Source organism: Silene latifolia, chromosome 6, assembly GCF_048544455.1.
Source record: "Silene latifolia isolate original U9 population chromosome 6, ASM4854445v1, whole genome shotgun sequence".
Lineage (NCBI taxonomy): Eukaryota > Viridiplantae > Streptophyta > Magnoliopsida > Caryophyllales > Caryophyllaceae > Silene > Silene latifolia.
The window spans coordinates 68,407,537-68,425,884 of NC_133531.1; the positions used below are offsets into that span (position 1 = coordinate 68,407,537).

General features: G+C 37.7%; 2 protein-coding genes and 1 long non-coding RNA gene across 4 annotated transcripts; 1 reads left to right on the forward strand and 2 right to left on the reverse strand.

Annotated features, from left to right (window-relative positions):
• Nucleotides 1-523: 523 nt before the first annotated feature.
• On the reverse strand, nt 524-1,573 carry LOC141658775 (uncharacterized). The gene is made up of 2 exons (XR_012549415.1): nt 1,234-1,573; nt 524-1,146 (listed from the first exon to the last, which is right to left on the reverse strand). It is a non-coding gene; the product is annotated as an uncharacterized LOC141658775 (long non-coding RNA).
• Nucleotides 1,574-6,549: 4,976 nt separating this feature from the next.
• On the forward strand, nt 6,550-7,265 carry LOC141586853 (zinc finger A20 and AN1 domain-containing stress-associated protein 8-like). The gene has a single exon (XM_074408250.1). It carries the CDS (start codon nt 6,667-6,669, stop codon nt 7,114-7,116), a length of 450 nt encoding a protein of 149 aa, XP_074264351.1. The 5' UTR covers nt 6,550-6,666; the 3' UTR covers nt 7,117-7,265.
• Nucleotides 7,265-14,543, reverse strand: LOC141586852 (S-adenosylmethionine carrier 1, chloroplastic/mitochondrial-like). 2 transcript variants are annotated; one of them, XM_074408248.1, is made up of 13 exons: nt 14,385-14,543; nt 14,064-14,133; nt 13,161-13,265; nt 12,177-12,263; nt 11,964-12,036; nt 11,108-11,195; nt 10,540-10,593; nt 10,362-10,457; nt 10,166-10,255; nt 9,377-9,428; nt 8,916-8,977; nt 8,688-8,768; nt 7,265-7,649 (listed from the first exon to the last, which is right to left on the reverse strand). In XM_074408248.1, exons 2-13 carry the CDS (start codon nt 14,116-14,118, stop codon nt 7,518-7,520), a joined length of 975 nt encoding a protein of 324 aa, XP_074264349.1. In that variant the 5' UTR covers nt 14,119-14,133; nt 14,385-14,543; the 3' UTR covers nt 7,265-7,517. The 2 variants fall into 2 exon arrangements, with proteins under 2 accessions (XP_074264349.1, XP_074264350.1); XM_074408249.1 differs by lacking the exon at nt 14,385-14,543 and adding an exon at nt 14,271-14,378.
• Between the last annotated feature and the right edge of the window lie 3,805 nt (nt 14,544-18,348).

The window sequence follows — 18,348 nt, forward strand, 5'->3', positions numbered from 1 at the left end:
TATGGAGTCCGTTTTTGAAATAATGCTCAAAAATAAAAGAATTGTCGTTTTGGGTCGGTTTTGAAAACAATTATCGAAATGGTGTCCACGTAGGCTCGTTTTTGACGAGCCTGTATGAGGCTTAAACACGCCATACGTATTGGCGTGTTTACTTGAATGAACACGCCATACGTAATGGCGTGTTTAGGCAGTCCAGAATTCTAACCCAAAGTCAGTAGCAACATAAGGAAAGACACAGAACACGCCATTACGTATGGCGTGTCTTAAGAGGTAAACACGCCATTACATATGGCGTGTTTTACCAGCCCAATTTTCCAACCCCTTTCCAGTGACTGATCAAATTGCCAAAAACTAAACACGCCATACGTAATGGCGTGTCTTCCTCTTGAAACACGCCATACGCTATGGCGTGTTTAGCCAGTTGTATTTTTTTTTTTTTCATTGCTGCACAAATTCCCTTCGTTCCGTATCTTTCCTTTGCCAAAACAGAAAACCAAACTCAACAATGCTCAAGAATGCAAAGGACAACACAAACCATTGCCTATTATAAATAAAAACCGAGTTTACACAACACATATGTTTCGCACAAGGGGATTAAAATCTAAGTTTTACAACTAAAATGTCAAAGAAATTAACCATCTAAAATGTCAAACAAACCATTAATCTTCTAACTATTACATCAAGTCCTCAAGTCTTCTTCTTGCTTTTTCCTCGAAGCCGATTCCAAAACCCTTTCTTAGGCGCCGGGGTACCTTCTTCATTGACGGCTTCTTCATTGACGGGTGACATTGAAGACATGGAAGGCATTGAAGACATGGCCGGCATTGAAGACATGGAAGGCATGGAAGACATAGAGTGTCTAGCCGGCATGGATGACTTAGAGCGTCTACCCCTCCTTGTGTATTGAACCAATGGTGTATCGTCATCCACATTCATTGAGTGTAGGGACTCTTGAACCATTGGTGAACTTTCTTGCCTTGGTTCTACGGTTGGTTGAAGGAGATGGGAATAGCCTACATGTTCAAGCGATTGAGAGGAGTAGTCCCGTAGGTGTGAAACCATTGTCCGGAAATGTGGAGGCACCTCAAGAGGCATTTGTCGAAGCTCCGTATCACATGTATTATGGACATTGACGAAACCTTGCGCCTAAAACAAAATAAGTAGTATAAGCTAATCACATTTTATGATATATTGGTTAAGAATTTTAAGACAAGTATATTAAAGTGTACTTACAAGATATTCTGTGGCTCCAAAGGGTGCTTGATAAGTAGCTTGTGGGGGAAAAGGGTTCAAGCGAACAATAGTGCGATCCCGGTACCAAACCATGTAGGGGTCGAAGTAGTTCATTTCAATATCATCCTCTTCACCACGAAACCGAAAATCACCCCTCCTAACCCAATTTGCTATGTAGGGTTGATGTTTTTCAATCCAATTCCGTGAAGAGGCACCCCTTTTGTCTACTTTGTGCAATTTTGGTTCGGTATCAGAGTTTAACGGGATAATTTGTTTCCACCCAAATTGACGAGCTACCCTATTTGGAAAATGCCACTCAACAATGTCGAAACAAATCATAGGGGCCATCCTTTGTCCAATCGTCTGAGTCATCATAACAAAACGGGGCAAAAAAGACAAAACCTGTCGGGTGTAAGGTTGCCATGTAAACTGATCATGTCGCATTGAATCAAAAGCATCCCTATACCCAATTAGTGTGGTCACCCCTTCCGGCCTCTTACGAATCACACTTGCCCACCTACGACCCAATGAGTCAATCCTGATTTGATGTTGTGAACCTAATGGGTTTGGTCCATGATGGGTAGCATTAACGGGTCTCGTGAGTGTAGGTCGACCAATACTAATCCTCTCCCATGCCCACAATTGCAATAGAACAAGGGGACCTCCAATGTCTTTGGACTTTACGTTGCTTGCTCTACATAAATTGCGATACAAAGTAGCAAGTACGGCACTTCCCCAAGAGTAGTTATCTAAGTTACTCAAATCCCTCAACAAAGGCAAATAAATAACTTGTATGTCATTACCACTCTTATCCGGAAACATGATAGTTGCCATTAAGATAAGCAAATATGCCCTCACATATTGATGTAGAACATCTTCATTTGCATCTTAGGAAGACCACTAAATTGTTCTAACAACCAACCAATCCTCAAAGAAGCCCCCTTAAGGTCTGCACTACCCGGTGTTTTGCCTAAGAGTTCGATTATTAACAAGGGCCAATTATAAGCGGTTGGTCCACTAATAATATCCCCTCTAATCCGTAGCCCTAACAACACTTGAACATCTTGCAAGGTCACAGTAGCCTCGCCAATAGTCAAGTGAAATGAATGGGTTTCCGGCCTCCATCGCTCAACCAAAGCACTTATTAATTCCACATTAAACTTCAAACCCACTAACCTATGAATAAAAAAAAACTGAGTGTCCCTAATGAAATCAACTACTTGATCACTTACCAAAAACCCCTTGTGCGAAACTAAGTGTGACCTACATCGAAGGGAACCAACGTCCCGCCCTTCCAATATTGCCTTGCTCCGGTGTACCTCTTGTTGTGTGAGAAGTTCCGGGTTCACCGGGCCTTGTTGTTGATGTTGTTCCATTATTCCTACACATTTAAAAAAAGATTATTAGATTAGCATGAAAATAAATTATGGTAATAAAAAAAATTAAAGACAAGTGTAAGTAGTAGAATACCCTTGTGAATTGTTAACTCTCAAAGTACATGTTTTTTTATTGTGGCCTAAACCACGACACAAACTACATGTGACCTTGTTCTTACTCTTCTCATCCATTTCATTAAGAAATCTTTTATTCTTCCGTCTTCCTTTTCCCCGTTTATTTTGCTCATCGCATACTATTTTAGGCCCATTGTAAGGACCCCAATAAGCCTCATCTTCCAAAGGGTGAAATTTAGAAGCATATGAAGCTAAGTGTTCTCCGGTAGAATAGGCGATGTCCACAAATTGAGTAGCATTTAAACCCTTCTTCTTACAAACGGCATACACATGTGAACATGGATACTTGTATGTTTGGAACTTGTTACAAGTACATGTCCTCTTGGATAAATCAACGGTGTGCAAATGGTTACCATGTGACATGGGTCGAGAACCTCTACGTGTTGTGACTTGGTACACCCCTCCGACATGGTCAAAAGCCACAACCTTATGGTATGCTCCTTTTTGGCAATTTTCCTCCAACAAGGTTGTAATCTTCGGACTATAATGAAGCCCCTTCATCAACCGTTTCCTTGCAAACTCACGTCGCTCAACAAAGTATGCATTGACTCTAAAAAATATACACTTTATGAGTGCCGTTACGGGTAGAAAACGTGCTCCTTTAAGAACATTATTAAATGCCTCCGCCAAATTAGTAGTCAATATTCCATATCTATGTCCACCATCATGGCAAATTGACCACTTCTCTATTCCAATTTCAACAACATATTGTTGTGCCTCTCTATTCAACTCACCTAGGCGACGAAATCCTATGTCAAACTTCTTGTTTTGTAATTGCATTGCCGTTGACCCAAACATTTCTTTAACTGCAGTATTTCTAAATCTTGTATTAACATTTGAAGCCAAATGACGAATGCAAACCCTATGATAGGCATACGGCTCCTCCCACCCACTACCAACTTCACTCATTGCTTTCATAATCCCTTTGTGTCTATCGGAAATGACACACAACCCACTTCTTTTGGTAACAAATACTCTTATGCATGACATAAACCAAGGCCAACTATCGGTATTTTCGGCTTCAACAATAGCAAAAGCAACCGGGAAAATTTGATTATTAGCATCAATTGACATAGCTGTCAAAATTGTTCCCTTGAACTTTCCATATAAGTGGGTTCCATCAATGCTTAAAACTGGCCGACAATGTTCAAAGCCATCAATACATGGTTTAAATGCCCAAAAAACACGCTGGAATTTTTGCACATTTGGGTTAGTTGTTGGTGTTGTATAAAATTGAACAATAGTGCCAGGATTAGATTCTTTTAAGCCTTGCATGAAACGAGGTAGCAACTCATATGATTTATCCCAATCTCCAAATATTTCCTCAATTGCTCTTTGTTTTGCATTCCAAGCTTTGGTGTATGAAATTGTGTAACCATACTTATCTAAAATATAAGTAACAACAGAGTTTACTTTATATCCCCAATCTCCCTCAACAAGGTTACGAATCTCATGACTTATGAATGCTCGTTTCAAATTCATGTGGTCTTGAGGTACCATGTCACAAACACAAGACTCATCATGAGGACCTTTGTATGTCACAATGGTAAAAACTTCAGAATGAAAGTCTTTTTGTGTAGCCCTTAACCGCCAATTACATGGTGTAGGAATCCGGCCACATTTGAAGGTAATAGTATTAGGCTTTGATTCGGCAACTTTGAAAAATTGATTTGCTTTAACACAATATGATGTCACCTCATCGCTAAGTGAAGCTTTGTTTGGGAACACTTGTCCAACCGCAAACTCTTTCCCATGTTCATATCTTACCATATTTTCCCAAGTTTTCCAGCTATTCAATTCATCCTCATCTAATTGATCAATCTTATTAAACTCAACGATGGGAGCACTAGCAAAGACAAGATCATCATCACCATCTTCTTCATTTGCCAACAAATTCTCATCAAGTATTGCCAATTCCTCATCAATCTCATCACCTTGTAAGTTACCATAAAATTCCCCTTCATTTACGTAATTAGTTTCAAGTGAAACAAATTGAGCAACATCATCTAGCCTAATACTTGGTGTAGGAATGACAATTTGACTAGTAGAAACTTCTACAAATATGTCCATTGAAGGAGCATGTGAATGACGAATACTTGCCCATAACGCTTTAAAGGCTCCCTCATTATTAAGAGGAACAATTTTGAAACACCCTAAGACTCGGAAATTTCATCATTACCTTCAATTGAGTACCCAAACTTTGAACACCGATTCCCTTATAAATCTCTTCAACTAATTCAAGATATGTCATCTTTGTACTAGCTAGAATAAAACATTGATTCCCTCCTCTATAGGTTACACATCCATTTTGCTCCAACACTTCTCCATCCCAATAACAAATAAGAGGAAAATCACAAATTTCCATTCTATAAAAAAATTTTGAACAAATTTAGTATAAATCAACTACCAATAACATAATTTTCCTAAAATACATACCTAAACAACAATTAAAAATCAGAAATCGTTCATCCTACCTAATTTAATTAGGGTTTCGAAAATTTGGGGCTTTTTTTAAACTACCTTAAATTAACACATATAAGTTGTAGATATAGCTACAAAACAACATAATTACTAACAATGAAGACAAAATAAGCAAAATCTACATTCAAAAGATGAAATTAAATAAGTTAAAAGAATTAAATTACCTTGCTAATTAGGTAGAATGTATAATTTGAATAGCAAAAACCCAATATAATGTCGGGAGATACGCCTAGGAGATTCACGGAGATGAGTGTGAGGTGAAGAAATAAGAAGGGGAGTGAGGTTTTTTGTATCGCGTTTGGGGAGTTTGAGTAGCGGAGATGGTGAATGGTATGTGTTTTGTGGTAGAAAGTGACGGGAAAAACAAAGTTGTTAAAAAAAAAAAAGATTCTCTTTAAACACGCCATACGTATTGGCGGGTTTCTTTGAGAAGACACGCCATACGTAATGGCGGGTTCTCTTTCTTTCCAAAAACCCAGCCACTGGACTTGGGCTAGAAAATAAAAGCTCAAACCCGCCATACGTAATGGCGTGTTTTGTCTTAAGACACGCCATTATGTATGGCGTGTTTCCTTGCTTATGTTGTTCACCATCGACTTTGGGTTGGAATTTCGATCGCATAAACACGCCATATGTAATGGCGTGTTCATTCAATAAACACGCCAATACGTATGGCGTGTTTAAAGCTCATCATCAGCTCGTCAAAACCGAGCTACGTGGACACCATTTCGATAAATGTTTTCAAAACCGACCCAAAACGACAATTTTTTTATTTTTGAGCATTATTTCAAAAACGGACTCTAAAATATGTTGCTTTTGATTGTCTTTTTATAATATTTATAGATTAGGAGTAATGGACTATTCATTACTTTTGTGGTAATGGAGAAGAGACTTGCTCCAATCAAGGATGCAGATATTGCGATATCGTATGATACAAAAAGAATCATAAAAGTCCTTCAAAAAAAAAAGAATCATAAAAGTAAGGAAAAGCTATACAACTTTGTCACGACATTAACCTTTTTGATTAAAAAACCTCATCTACACTTGACACCTGCTTGGCTTCTTCCTACCCTCTTAATTCCCCTAAAAAAAATCTTCAACATTTCTCCACTTTCCTCTCTCTACATCTTTCACAAGATATTTTCTCCACTTTCTACTCCAACCTTTTATAACTTCATTTACCTTCCTACCAAGCTTCTTTGGAACATGAATTTCCAGAAATTTGAGGTAATAAAATAAAATTTCCTATATTTTTTAAATATGCCTCAAAATATCTACATGTTTATGTGTTCAGTTGTTAGTTGATGTTCATTTTGCAGGTTTCTTCACTGAAAATTATGCTCTAGTATTTCTGGGATTTAATTTAGATTAGTTGATTTGTTCATGATTTGAAGATATAGAGTTTTGCTATTTATTTGTCAGTGAATAAATTTGTTACAAGATGGCACAGCAATCGCAAAATTCTGGGGATTCAAATCGTTGTGCCAATAATTGTGGATTTTATGGAAACGCAGCTACTAATAATTTGTGTTCCAAGTGTTACAAAGAGCATATTATGAATATGAAACAAACCAAGGAATTAGGTGACTATTCGACCGATAGATTGGGTAATGAAAAGGCGGAGAAAATGGAAGAGCAAGTTGTCCAACCGTCTGTTGAAGAAGTGGGTGATAGTAGTAATATTCCCAAAATTCAAGCCGCTAATAGATGCAGTTTATGCAAGAAAAGGGTCGGATTAACTGGGTTCAAATGTCGATGTGAGCAAACATTTTGCTCTTTACATCGATATTCAGACAAGCATGATTGTGCATTTGATTATAAAGGAACTGCCCAGGATGCAATTGCTCGGGCAAATCCAGTTGTCAAAGCTGACAAGATTGACAAAATATGATTTCACTTGTTTGCATAATGCAGTCTTTCGCGATCACAAGCTTCAAGCTTCCAAGAATAAAATGTTGTATTATAATTTGTGCTTCATAGCATGTAAAACTTGTACTATAATTCATTCAACCTTGTTCATGGCAGCCAGCTTAAACTTAATACTCCTAATGTTGTACTCGCACTCGTTCTATAACGAAACTCAAATGTGTTATTATGTGTACAGCAACAACGTACTATAGTGTACTTTGAAGGACGTCAACAATATCTATATATGGAACAAATACCTACTTATCAAGGGATCAAGGCTAAAATTGATATAAAGCATGACAAAACTTAAAATCTGAAGGTTAAAATAGTGTATTGCTTACTCAACTACATACAAATATAAATCTGCCTTGAAAATAAGTTGAATCAATCCTGCTTATCTTCCGGGTGTCCATTATGCTTAAGGTTGCGCTCTGCTAGTATCCGCTTTGTTCTTTCGAGAACCCCGAAGAAAATAGAACCACCGATTCCAATCCACAAAACTCTTGGTCCAATCCCCTATACTTGCAAAAGAAAATTAGAGCCAAAAACTGCCTATTGCCGTTTTCTTTTTCTTTTTTGTCTATAAGAAATAACATAAATTAAGTTCAACTGCTTAGGTACTACCGTACTAGTAGTCTAGTACACTACCAAGTAAGGATCCTCTCCATTATTTCAAAACTAATGGATGATCCATTACCTCTAATAGATTCATTTTTATATATTATTTCTCCTACATTACCACCCCATATCTCAACCTTACGGAGGAGAGGCAAGCGAAAGTCATGCGCTCTCAATCCACCTCAAAAGAGTTGGGTAGGATTTAGGAATGCATATGGCCGTTCTTATGTTGCATGGAGAAAGGTTACAGTCAAACGCAGAACGCTTAGCTGCTACTGACACAGTTGTTGAATACATTGTATTCTCTTAACAAAGAGAAATATGAAACGACAGACTAGGACCCTTTTAGCGAAAAGCAATTAGCGTTCTAACATAAACAAGTTACATTAACAGCAGCTAATAAGCAAGAGATTTTACTGGCAGTTCAAATAACGAATGGAGTATGGTATTTAGCAATTTGTACTATTTCGCAAAAATGACTTCCATACTTGTTAACTATTTTAATTATAATTCGTTTCAAGAGAAATGTCGTGGGCAGCACCAGATATAGAAAAATATGCTGCTCGAAGCCTCAAATAGCGTATTGGAACTCCATATTTTAGGCCCAATACACTGCTATTTACCAAGCATCCCATATGACCAATTATATCAATTGATCAATTTTGTTGAAAACCAAACACTTAAACAACCAGCAATTTCCATGCTGCATTCAACTTTTCATTATTATTCCTTTTAAAAGAAGTCAGAGATATGCTCTATTTTATCACATTGAAAGTTCCAATATTTCAATGTGCCTGTAGGATCCAAACCCAGATCTACAATCTTTTATCAAGCAGTGCAGCTACGTCAACTGTGTATAGACTAAAAAAACACGTCTGCTTCTAAAACTATTTGGAGCAGCAGTCGAAAAAAAAAGGAACTGAATACCAGACATACCTTTAAAAGAGCAGGGGCACCCTCTTCTTTGACAATTGTCTGGACACAGTCCACTATGCCGTTGTACTGGTTTGCAGATCCCTACCACAGAAATTATAATTGTAGCTAGTCAACACTTGGCTCATAACGAGAAGCAATGGGTGTAGCATGCCAAAATTGTGAATTCACTAACTTAAGATTTAAACGAGACATGCAAACAAAACATAACAAGCAACTAATACACCATACCTGCACCATCAACCTGGTCTTAATTACATCCAGAGGAGTTGTTATAGCACCTGTTAATGCGCCTGAAGTAGTAGAAAAGATAGATTAGAAGCAGAACATCTTATGCACCTAATCCTCAATAAGAGGGTCGCCCATACACAACTTTGCCTTTGTGTAAACCACAAAAAAGCATTATCCAGATGACGCATTAAGAAAATTGCATAAAAAATTCTCATAATATAAGAAGTGCCGACAATTTGAGTCACTTTGCCTTTGAGTTTCTTACTATTCAAGCAATACTGTTTTTTCAGTCATAAGTAGCTAGATCCTACTAACAATGCTTAGGCCACTTTCCTCACACAATCCCCCCATTCATTAGGATTTACTACATTTTTCTGAACCCACCCTCACAAATTTTGAAAAATGTAGTGAATCCTAGGAACGGAGGGCATACTAAACAACAAACTGTATTCACTCCTTACCCGCGAAAGCACCAATGACAGCATTCTCAGGGTCATTAAGATCTCTTTTTGCCTGAAAACTTGCAAGATTCAGTGTGTGACAAAAACTCAGCCTTTTATGAAAAACAATCCAATGATTTTCTGGCACATCAAATGAACTCGTAACCAGATTAGCTAATCGTCACACGACAGCAGAAGCATTTACTAAAATGACATCATCAATTTATTATAAAATTAGGACTCCTAGCTGAATGAGGCTGTCAAACTACACATCATTATCAACTACCACCAAAGCACCACCCACTACCACTCCGAGTTCTTGCTATATGGTAACGCCAGCACATGTCATTCTAATATACACAAAGTAACTCAGCTTCATACTCAACCATGAAACAGTATTTGATCATGATTCATGACATACAATACAAGTCACCTTGAACCATAAGACAACACCACCCAAAAAAAAAGGATTAAATCCAGAGTCCTTTTGTGACTATCCAGACCCCATAAATTGTATAAAAAATGATGCACGCCCATGTAAGGTATCATTTTTACAATTCAGGAGAACATGACCATCCAAGTCCTACTTTAAATTTAAGCCAGTTTCTCCTATTTACTACAGGAGGCGAGTTACCAATGACCAGGCAATTTCATTTCTAACCATAATGCATTTTAATCTGCTACTTTCTTCTCTTCTTTTGTTTAAAAGATGAATTCAGAAACAAGTGTTAAAGCAAAACTAAAATTTTAACATTTTATGAAACGCACTCTTTGGTATAATAATTTCATAGCAAATACAAGTAGACTCACTGCAAGCTTGTAACCAAACCGTAGCTGTTCATAAAGGCAGAACTGTATAGCATCAAAGGGTAAATCTCGCAGCAGAAATGATCTATACCCCTGTAATCACGTGCGCAAAGAATATCTAAGAGCCTATATGAAATGTATAAGCAAAATCTGCACATGCATAGATAAATAAACAGAGTAAGGAGAAAACATTAATTACCGCATAAAGACCTTTAAATCCTTCCTTTGCAACAATCAGACGCACAGCATCGGGAGCTGAAGCAAATTGTCCTGTTTGCATTCTCTGCTTAATAACCTGAAGTAATAATCATTAAATAAGTGTCCAAAATAGCTAATTAGAACGGGAAAAAAAAATAAAAAAAAATAATAATAATTACTTCAGTCGGCACACGAATGAGAGAAGCGGCAAGTCCACCAACAGCACCTGCAGTCTGCCAAAAGAAATAATGTAAGGATGCCACCACCACAGCAACATCAAAAAAGGTTACAAAAAAATGTACACACCACTTTCACAATCGTTACATTTAGGATGAGTACAATAAGGAGTTATACGGAAAAGACAGAATGCAAGCTGACGTCCCAGCCAAAAAAGAACATTTAGATCAAACAGAAGATGGAACGAGACAAACAACTACACTTTCGCAATTGTTACATAAATGAATTTTCGAAAATCGAAAATGGAGATTGAGATTCACATCCTTTTCTAACCCCTACTATCTTCATGCTTGTCTCCAGTTAACTCCAAACTCTCACCCATTTATAGCACCAAAGGTTGTTAATTTGTTATTGACTGGACAAAATTAAGTCTAGAGTTTAGCTATTAAGAACCCATTGATTAGCTATTTACTGCTATGAAGTCTTAATCCTTAGTTCTACAGCACAAACGACCCGCAAAAATAGTCATCTAAAAGTTACAAAGAGAATAAGTAGAAGTTTATCTCTTACCAGAGCAACTGCACTGAGGTTCTCTGGAAACATCCTCAATAGTTTTTGCTTTGTCGGTTCATAAACACCAACAAACATGGCAGACGCCCTGAAATTTAACAGGTTCATTAGCCTATTGTTCTACAGGATACTAGATATATGACTGCAACACATACAGTTAGCACATCTGAATATGGTTATCGTCCTGAAGCAACCCATTTGGTTTCATGTGTGACGGAAGAGATCAAACAACCAAAAATCAGGAGAACATGTGTACAGACATTGGACGTGCATACCCATATGTTACTCCTGCAATTTTTCTTTATCACTGATGAAGGACTTGCTTGACATGGTGGTAATTGTTACTAGGGTAATAGACCTTTAATGAACTAGAAAATGGAGGAAAGTGATGATGGTGGAGAATTGAAGACCCAAAGTAATGTATTACCCTCATATGGGAGTAATGAACTAATGACTCCTCCCTCACCCCCTCTTTCCACCCATCGCAACCATCAAAAACCACCAATTTCCTCCTATTTCTTCTTGTTTTAAGCTTTATTACTCCAATAATAATCAGTTAATTACCTCCAACGCAAGCGAGCCTGAAGGGACGTATTTTTCCATTTCCAAGAAACAATCCATTAGATTTGAATATGATGAACTACAGCGAAATGACTCCCTAAACTAAATCATTTACACTTCTTATATTGTGAAGTAGTTGTTAGGATTCTCGACGCAATTTTCAAGCTGAGTTGTCTAACCTCTCTGTATTTTCCAACGAAAAGATAAGACTGCATACATCTTAGACCCTTACCCACCATAGACAGGAGCATTAAATTTCCAGCCAAACCAGAGTTAAGACTAAGGAGAAACATACGGCAATACACCAGCAATATTTCCAGCCAAACCAGAGTAAAGACCCTTGAGGACTATCTGACCTCCACCACGAGCTGCCTATTATAAAGTCAAGTTCTTTGTTGTCAGTTAACATACATAAAAAATGTAATACATGACGCAAATCAAAAGTGATAAAACTGTACGACAGGCATTGAATTACAAAAGTAATACAAAAGTTTTGCTTAAGTTTGACCTGCCTGCAAACGTGTCTTAATAGTATCAATCGGATATAATGCAGTCTCCACGACCACGCCAGCTGTACCTCCTGCAATTATACCATCTGGCAAAATCGGACTATCAGGGAGGAGCAGATTTCACATATACTCCCTCCGTACCAGACCAATGGTAACACTTGCCTAATACGTCCGTACCACACCAATGGTAACATTCCTTATTTGGCCCACAACATTACCAAATTATCCTTATACCCATTTGATATTTACATAAAATGCCACTACATACCCCACCTACCAACTCACAATTAAACCCAAAATTACATACCCCACCTATTTTCTTCCCTCTTTACCCCTTCTTTTACCCTCTTTTCTTAAAAACTCCATTTTTTACCACGTTACCATTTGTATGGTACGGGGGGAGTATGATTCATCCATTTATTTACAGAAGTGAACAACTTTTTTTGAAGATTGCACAACTATTCCTCAATATTTCATAAAAGTGAAACATGCAGTCAGTAGATCAAAGTATAACACTTCTTTCTGATCTTATGTTCATCACACCATCAAATCAATTTAATAGCAACTACTTCTGAATTTTTAATGCATAATCCCGTAAACCACAAAAACTTCACATTACACATGAGAGGTAAATAGTATGGAATAGTTCAAAGTTGCACCATAAAAACCTAAATTTGCGAAACATAATTCATGTGACAAGTGAACATAATTACTCTGTTTCAAGTCTTTCAACAGACAGCTCATCACAATCTTTTAGCACAAAAACCCTGGTCAACTTTTACTTCTCATATATCCTAGAAGAGAGTTTTCATTACAAAAGCAGCTCCTAGGTAGTGAAGGTACAAAGATGTATACATAACACCGACAGTTGCATAGCATGTAATTTAGAGTTTATACTACTTTAGAAATTACAGGGCCACAGTTTTGGTTTAATTTCCTCCACATTTTTTCAGGTCACTTAAAAAAAATCCGTATTAGTATACCTATCAGTGTTCGAAGGAAATCAAATGGCTTCTCTTCTCCAGTGCTTACCGACGCAAAGGATGCTTTGCTCCCGAAACTATGCTGCACTTTTGATATTGTCATCTCTGCAAAATCCAGGCATCACTTTAGACGTGTCTAAAGAATTCTAAATTCAATCGACAAAAAAAAAAAAAGAAAAAAAACAAGATGTTGATGCGTTTTGTCTTGCTATTATTGATACAAGCTGAAGACTTTAAGCCCAAATGTACCATATGCAGAAACTTAATTTCCAAATATATTTCTAAACAGGTGACAGGGATTTAGAACAATGTAGAGAATCCAAATAAATGGAGGGAGTATAAGCAGAGGAACGACACAATCTTTCAGGTTAGACAAACCCTGCAAACTCATCCTTCTCAGAAACTAAATTTCTGACTTCTTTCCTTTTCATAACCATGACTCCAATGAAGTTCATACGTTCAAGTTAACAACGGTATCTACTCAAATTGATGCGTCAACATGTAAACAAGCAAAGATCCTTCCTCACTCCAAGTTTCCAACTATGAATCGTTCGTAATTGTACAAGTATTACACAAACTTTCAACACATTCATTCACAGTCTGGATGCTATCTACCAAGTACATTGTAAATTTGAAAACGCAAAATAAAGACGCAAACGCAATACAACCTAGCTTAACTCAAGCGAAATTTGCCAAAACAAAACAGTTTATTTCGTAACTTCTCCTTACTTGCCGCAAATTTTCCTGAGCATTTCAAGAATTTACAATTTGTCTAAAAGTAGAAATAACATTTCCTTGAGAACAATTTTCGTCAAAATCCACACAAGTGAACAACGCTAGCACACTAATTTATTCTCAAAAACAACAAAAAATCATTTGAATAAATGAAGAACAAAAAATGACCTGAATGCTCCATTGAGTTGTTCTTACCGCCAACGGCTAACGTAACAGGTCCCATTCCTAACGCCGTAAGCTGAAAATAGGATAAAAAAATAATCAAATTAATCATTATAAACCTAAAATTAATAAAATTAAAACTTGTACAAAGTATATAATAAAGAAAGAAGAATATTGAAAAATGCATTGATATGCAAGAAGATTAATGGTTACACTGAGGTTCGGAATCGTAATTAAGCAGTTTTAACGTGAAATTAGGAGTGTTTTAGTGAATGGTTAGAGAGAGAAAGTAGAAGAAAGTGGGAGAGTAATGGAGTTGATACATACCGATGGTGAGGGAGAAGGTGTAGATGGAGAAAGTTGCAGAATGAGTTGGAGGTTGAACAAATGGCGACGATAATGAAAATCGCTCTTCAGATGTGGGCCGAGGACATTAGGTTTGTCTATTCGGGTCTCAAAATAAAAGAAATTACGTAGGAAAATGTATGGTATTCCCGAGGTTTAACATTTTGTCCGAAATACCTAATTTTTTGATCCGGAAAATGTTAAGAGGCATAAGTCATGTTTACGAGCTAAGAAAGTGACGTTTTTTTTTCCAAATCGATCCTTTTTTCGAGAATTACGGCTTGAAAAAACAAATTGTCGAGTTTGGAACTCGTGAACAATAGATATGGTCGCTCAAAGTTTGATCGTTCAAAAACACTTTGACGTACAAAACTCTTAGACACAGGATCCAAATTGACAATTTTTTTTAAATCGTAGTTCTCAGAAAGATGATCGATTTGAAAACAAAATTTGTCACTTTCTAAACAAGTAAACACGAGTTATGGCCTCCTAAAGTTTTCCGGATAAAAAATTTGGGTATTTCGGGCAAAATGTCAAACCTCACGTGTAATACCCGGCATTTGTGGGACCCGTACTTAGACCTAGGGACGCGTGAGGGAACCCACATGTACTCGGAAGTAAATGATGATCCTCCTACGAGACCAAGTAAGATCTAAACTAGACCTAGTAGACTTCCAGTGGACCAAGTAGAACCCCAAGTGGACCAAGTGAGTCGGCACTCGGTCGAGTAAGGTCACACTCGACCGAGTGAGTGACACTCAGTCGAGTGAACCGGTCACTCGGTCGAGTGAGTTGAGCTGTACCCGAGAAATGATATTTCGGGATTTCATCTTATCCCAACACCAACCCCTTCATTCTTCTTCTCCTTCCTTCTCACACTAAAACACTCTCCCCTCTCTCTAAAGGCTCTCTAAACCTTCCCTTTGACATTCAAGCTTGGATTAATGGTGGAACACCTCTCCTAATCCCCGATCTACCTTTGTAAGTCGACATCCTACCCTTTTCCTCTTTGTTTTATGTTAATCTCGGATTAGGGTTTATTATTAAGAGAGATTAATTAATAGTTAGTTATCTAAAGTGAGTAATTAGTAACTAATAATGAAGGATTTTATGTTGTACTATAGTATAGAGTGGTTTGTGATAGTTATTACATGATTTATGTAGGATGAGACGGTTTTATGAGATGGATACTTGGTGATTTCGATTAGCTTGAGGATTATGCAAAAAAGGTAGGTTATCCTACTTGGTTTCAATATTGTGTATGCATATTTGGGTGTCTTTTCTCGCTAATGCATTTATGAGTCGGTTAGTATGATTGTGGGATTGAATTCATGAATTTGGTCATATGTTAAGTGTTGTTCTTCCATTTGTCATGTATGGTTGTGTTTGTGTTGGGTTGGAGGTCTTTGGTGGTGGTACTTGATTCTTGAGGAGACGTAAGACGGTTGGGAAACCGTCTTACGCTCAGGTCGCCCCTTGGAGCTTCCCACTCCAAGGGAGATATGCACATTAATGACTTGAGTCACGGAGGGACTCGTGTGGTTAAGGCACGACGTCTGGCAAGAGATCCGGTTGGCTTTCGAACCCGGTACGTCTTGGCGTGTCCCGGTACCTTTGTGTGAGATGTGGTGTCGTGGGCGTGTCCCTGGCACCGGTGGTTGTGGGTACGTCTAGGCGTGTCCCGGTACCGGTATGGTGATTGCATAGTCGGGTCTCATTCATTTGATTATGTCGTGTCTGCACTTATCGAGTCGTGTTACATGTTGTGTATTGAAACTGACGGTTGTCTATCTGTGTAAATGTCACCTATTTCTGTCGATCCATATGATATTTCCGATCAGATGGGGAGCAGTTGTTTACAGGTTAGCTTTGGTAGCATGCGGGAGACGGGACGAGCCGTGATGACATTCGAGTCAAGCATAGTTGATTAGATTAGTTTAGTAGTCATGAGTTGTATTATTCATTTCATTTATTTCACTTATGCATATGTAATCCACTGAATACTTATTTATGTTAATTGTTTTTCAATTGCGACTCCGATTTCACTACCTCGGGAAACCGACAAGGTAACATCTCCCAATTACCTTGGCCGGGTAAGTAGGGGGTGTTACATCACGGGTACCGTGTGCATAAAATGAGTGTTGTTTCAAAGTAATTACCCAAAATGAGTTTGCGTCAGGTCCGAAGCTAGTTTGGACCAAAGTCGCTTTCCCCTGAGCGACTAGTTGATGAGCGGGTCATTGTTCACTCAATCAAACAACATTTATATTCTCAACAAACAACTAGCTAGTGGTAGGTCGAGGCCTATCTACGAGACGGTGTGTTTTGGGTTGTAAGTCTATCTATCTCAATATGTGTCAATATCTTAATTATTTAAGTTTTGGATTTTAAGCTAAACTAATGAAATGTAAACAAAAGCAAATATGGAAAGTAGGAGATGTAAACAAATGATTAAGAGCGCTAGAGTGTCATGAGTTCATAGGGCTAATTAAAGGGCTCTACAAGTGTGAGTCTAAATCCGGTCAATCATATAGTCAGACTATGGACCGAGACTCTCGATCTTACCACTACTAGGTAAACACGGGATAGTGACGAACGAATTCGTTACTATATTGCCCTTCCTGTCACAAAAAGCGGGTTTGTGACGGATTGCCCGTCACAAACTGGCATCACTGTTAATGGTCACAAAAGCGGATTTGTGACGGAAAGTCCGTCACAAATTGAGTTGGGACGGATTTGTGACGGATAATCCGTCACATAGTCTTCCACGTGACAGTTATTTGGCCGTCACAAAATTAGAACATGTGACGGAAAGTCCGTCACAAAATTAGCACAGTGACGGATTAGTCGTCACAAACTTGTCAGACATTATTCCTTTTTGTGACGGACAGTGCGACACAAAAGGAGCACTTGTGACTGACTATCCGTCACAAACTCTATTCAAATGGAGTAGTTTATGATGGATTTGTGGCGGCTAATCCGTCACATGTGAATGCAACATTTTTTAAAAAAACCAGCAGATTTGCTGCTGGCCACAATGCACGTAGCATTGTTTCAGTAAAACCTGCAATATATCATACAAACCCGTCGACCGCAAAGCAGGAATCCATTTCAAAGTCGACCGCAAAGCGGGAACCAAGCAACAACACGTTTCATACCAACACCGAACCATAGAGATAAATGTTGTCTTTTATACATACTAGTTGAACACGCGATATCGAACGTTATTTCTTTGCGGTTGTTTATACTGTAGTTATTTAAGCTACTAAATGGTCAAAATATTAACAATTTTATTTTATTTATATATAATTAAGCATACATAAAACATATATGGGATACATTGTACAATTATTGTATCGCTTATACCTTCTTAACATTATGGATTTGATACAACGATATTTTTAGATTCTCAGTAGTCTGCTGAAATTGAAAGAAGTTCAAGTTCAGGTGCTACTATTTTACTAAAGCATACATAAAACATATATGGGATATATTATACAATTATTGTATCCCTTATACCTTATTAACATTATAGATTTGATACAGCCATATTTTTTAGATTCTCAGTCGTTATCTGAAATTGAAAGAAGTTCAAGTTCAGGTGCTAGCGCCTCTCCGGTGACTGAGTAGTATTCAGTCCTCAACGTATTGTAGTTATGCTTAACCAGTTGTAGTTCATAGTAATTAAAATCCAAAACATCTAACTTAGACAAATACTGCAGAAATTTGATAGCTTTTCTCGCACAGTTCTGCTGAGATGGGCCTAAAAGTTTCGAAGGTGATCCGATAATTTTTAACATTTCTGAAGCCGCACCAAGGCCTTTTATTAGAACGTATGCTCTTTGTTCGTCTTGATTCGCGTGAATACCAAATTCCGATGGCGGCAAACTTTTTTAAGTTGCTTTAGTATATCATTTAACATAATCTTTATGTTAACTTCAACTGG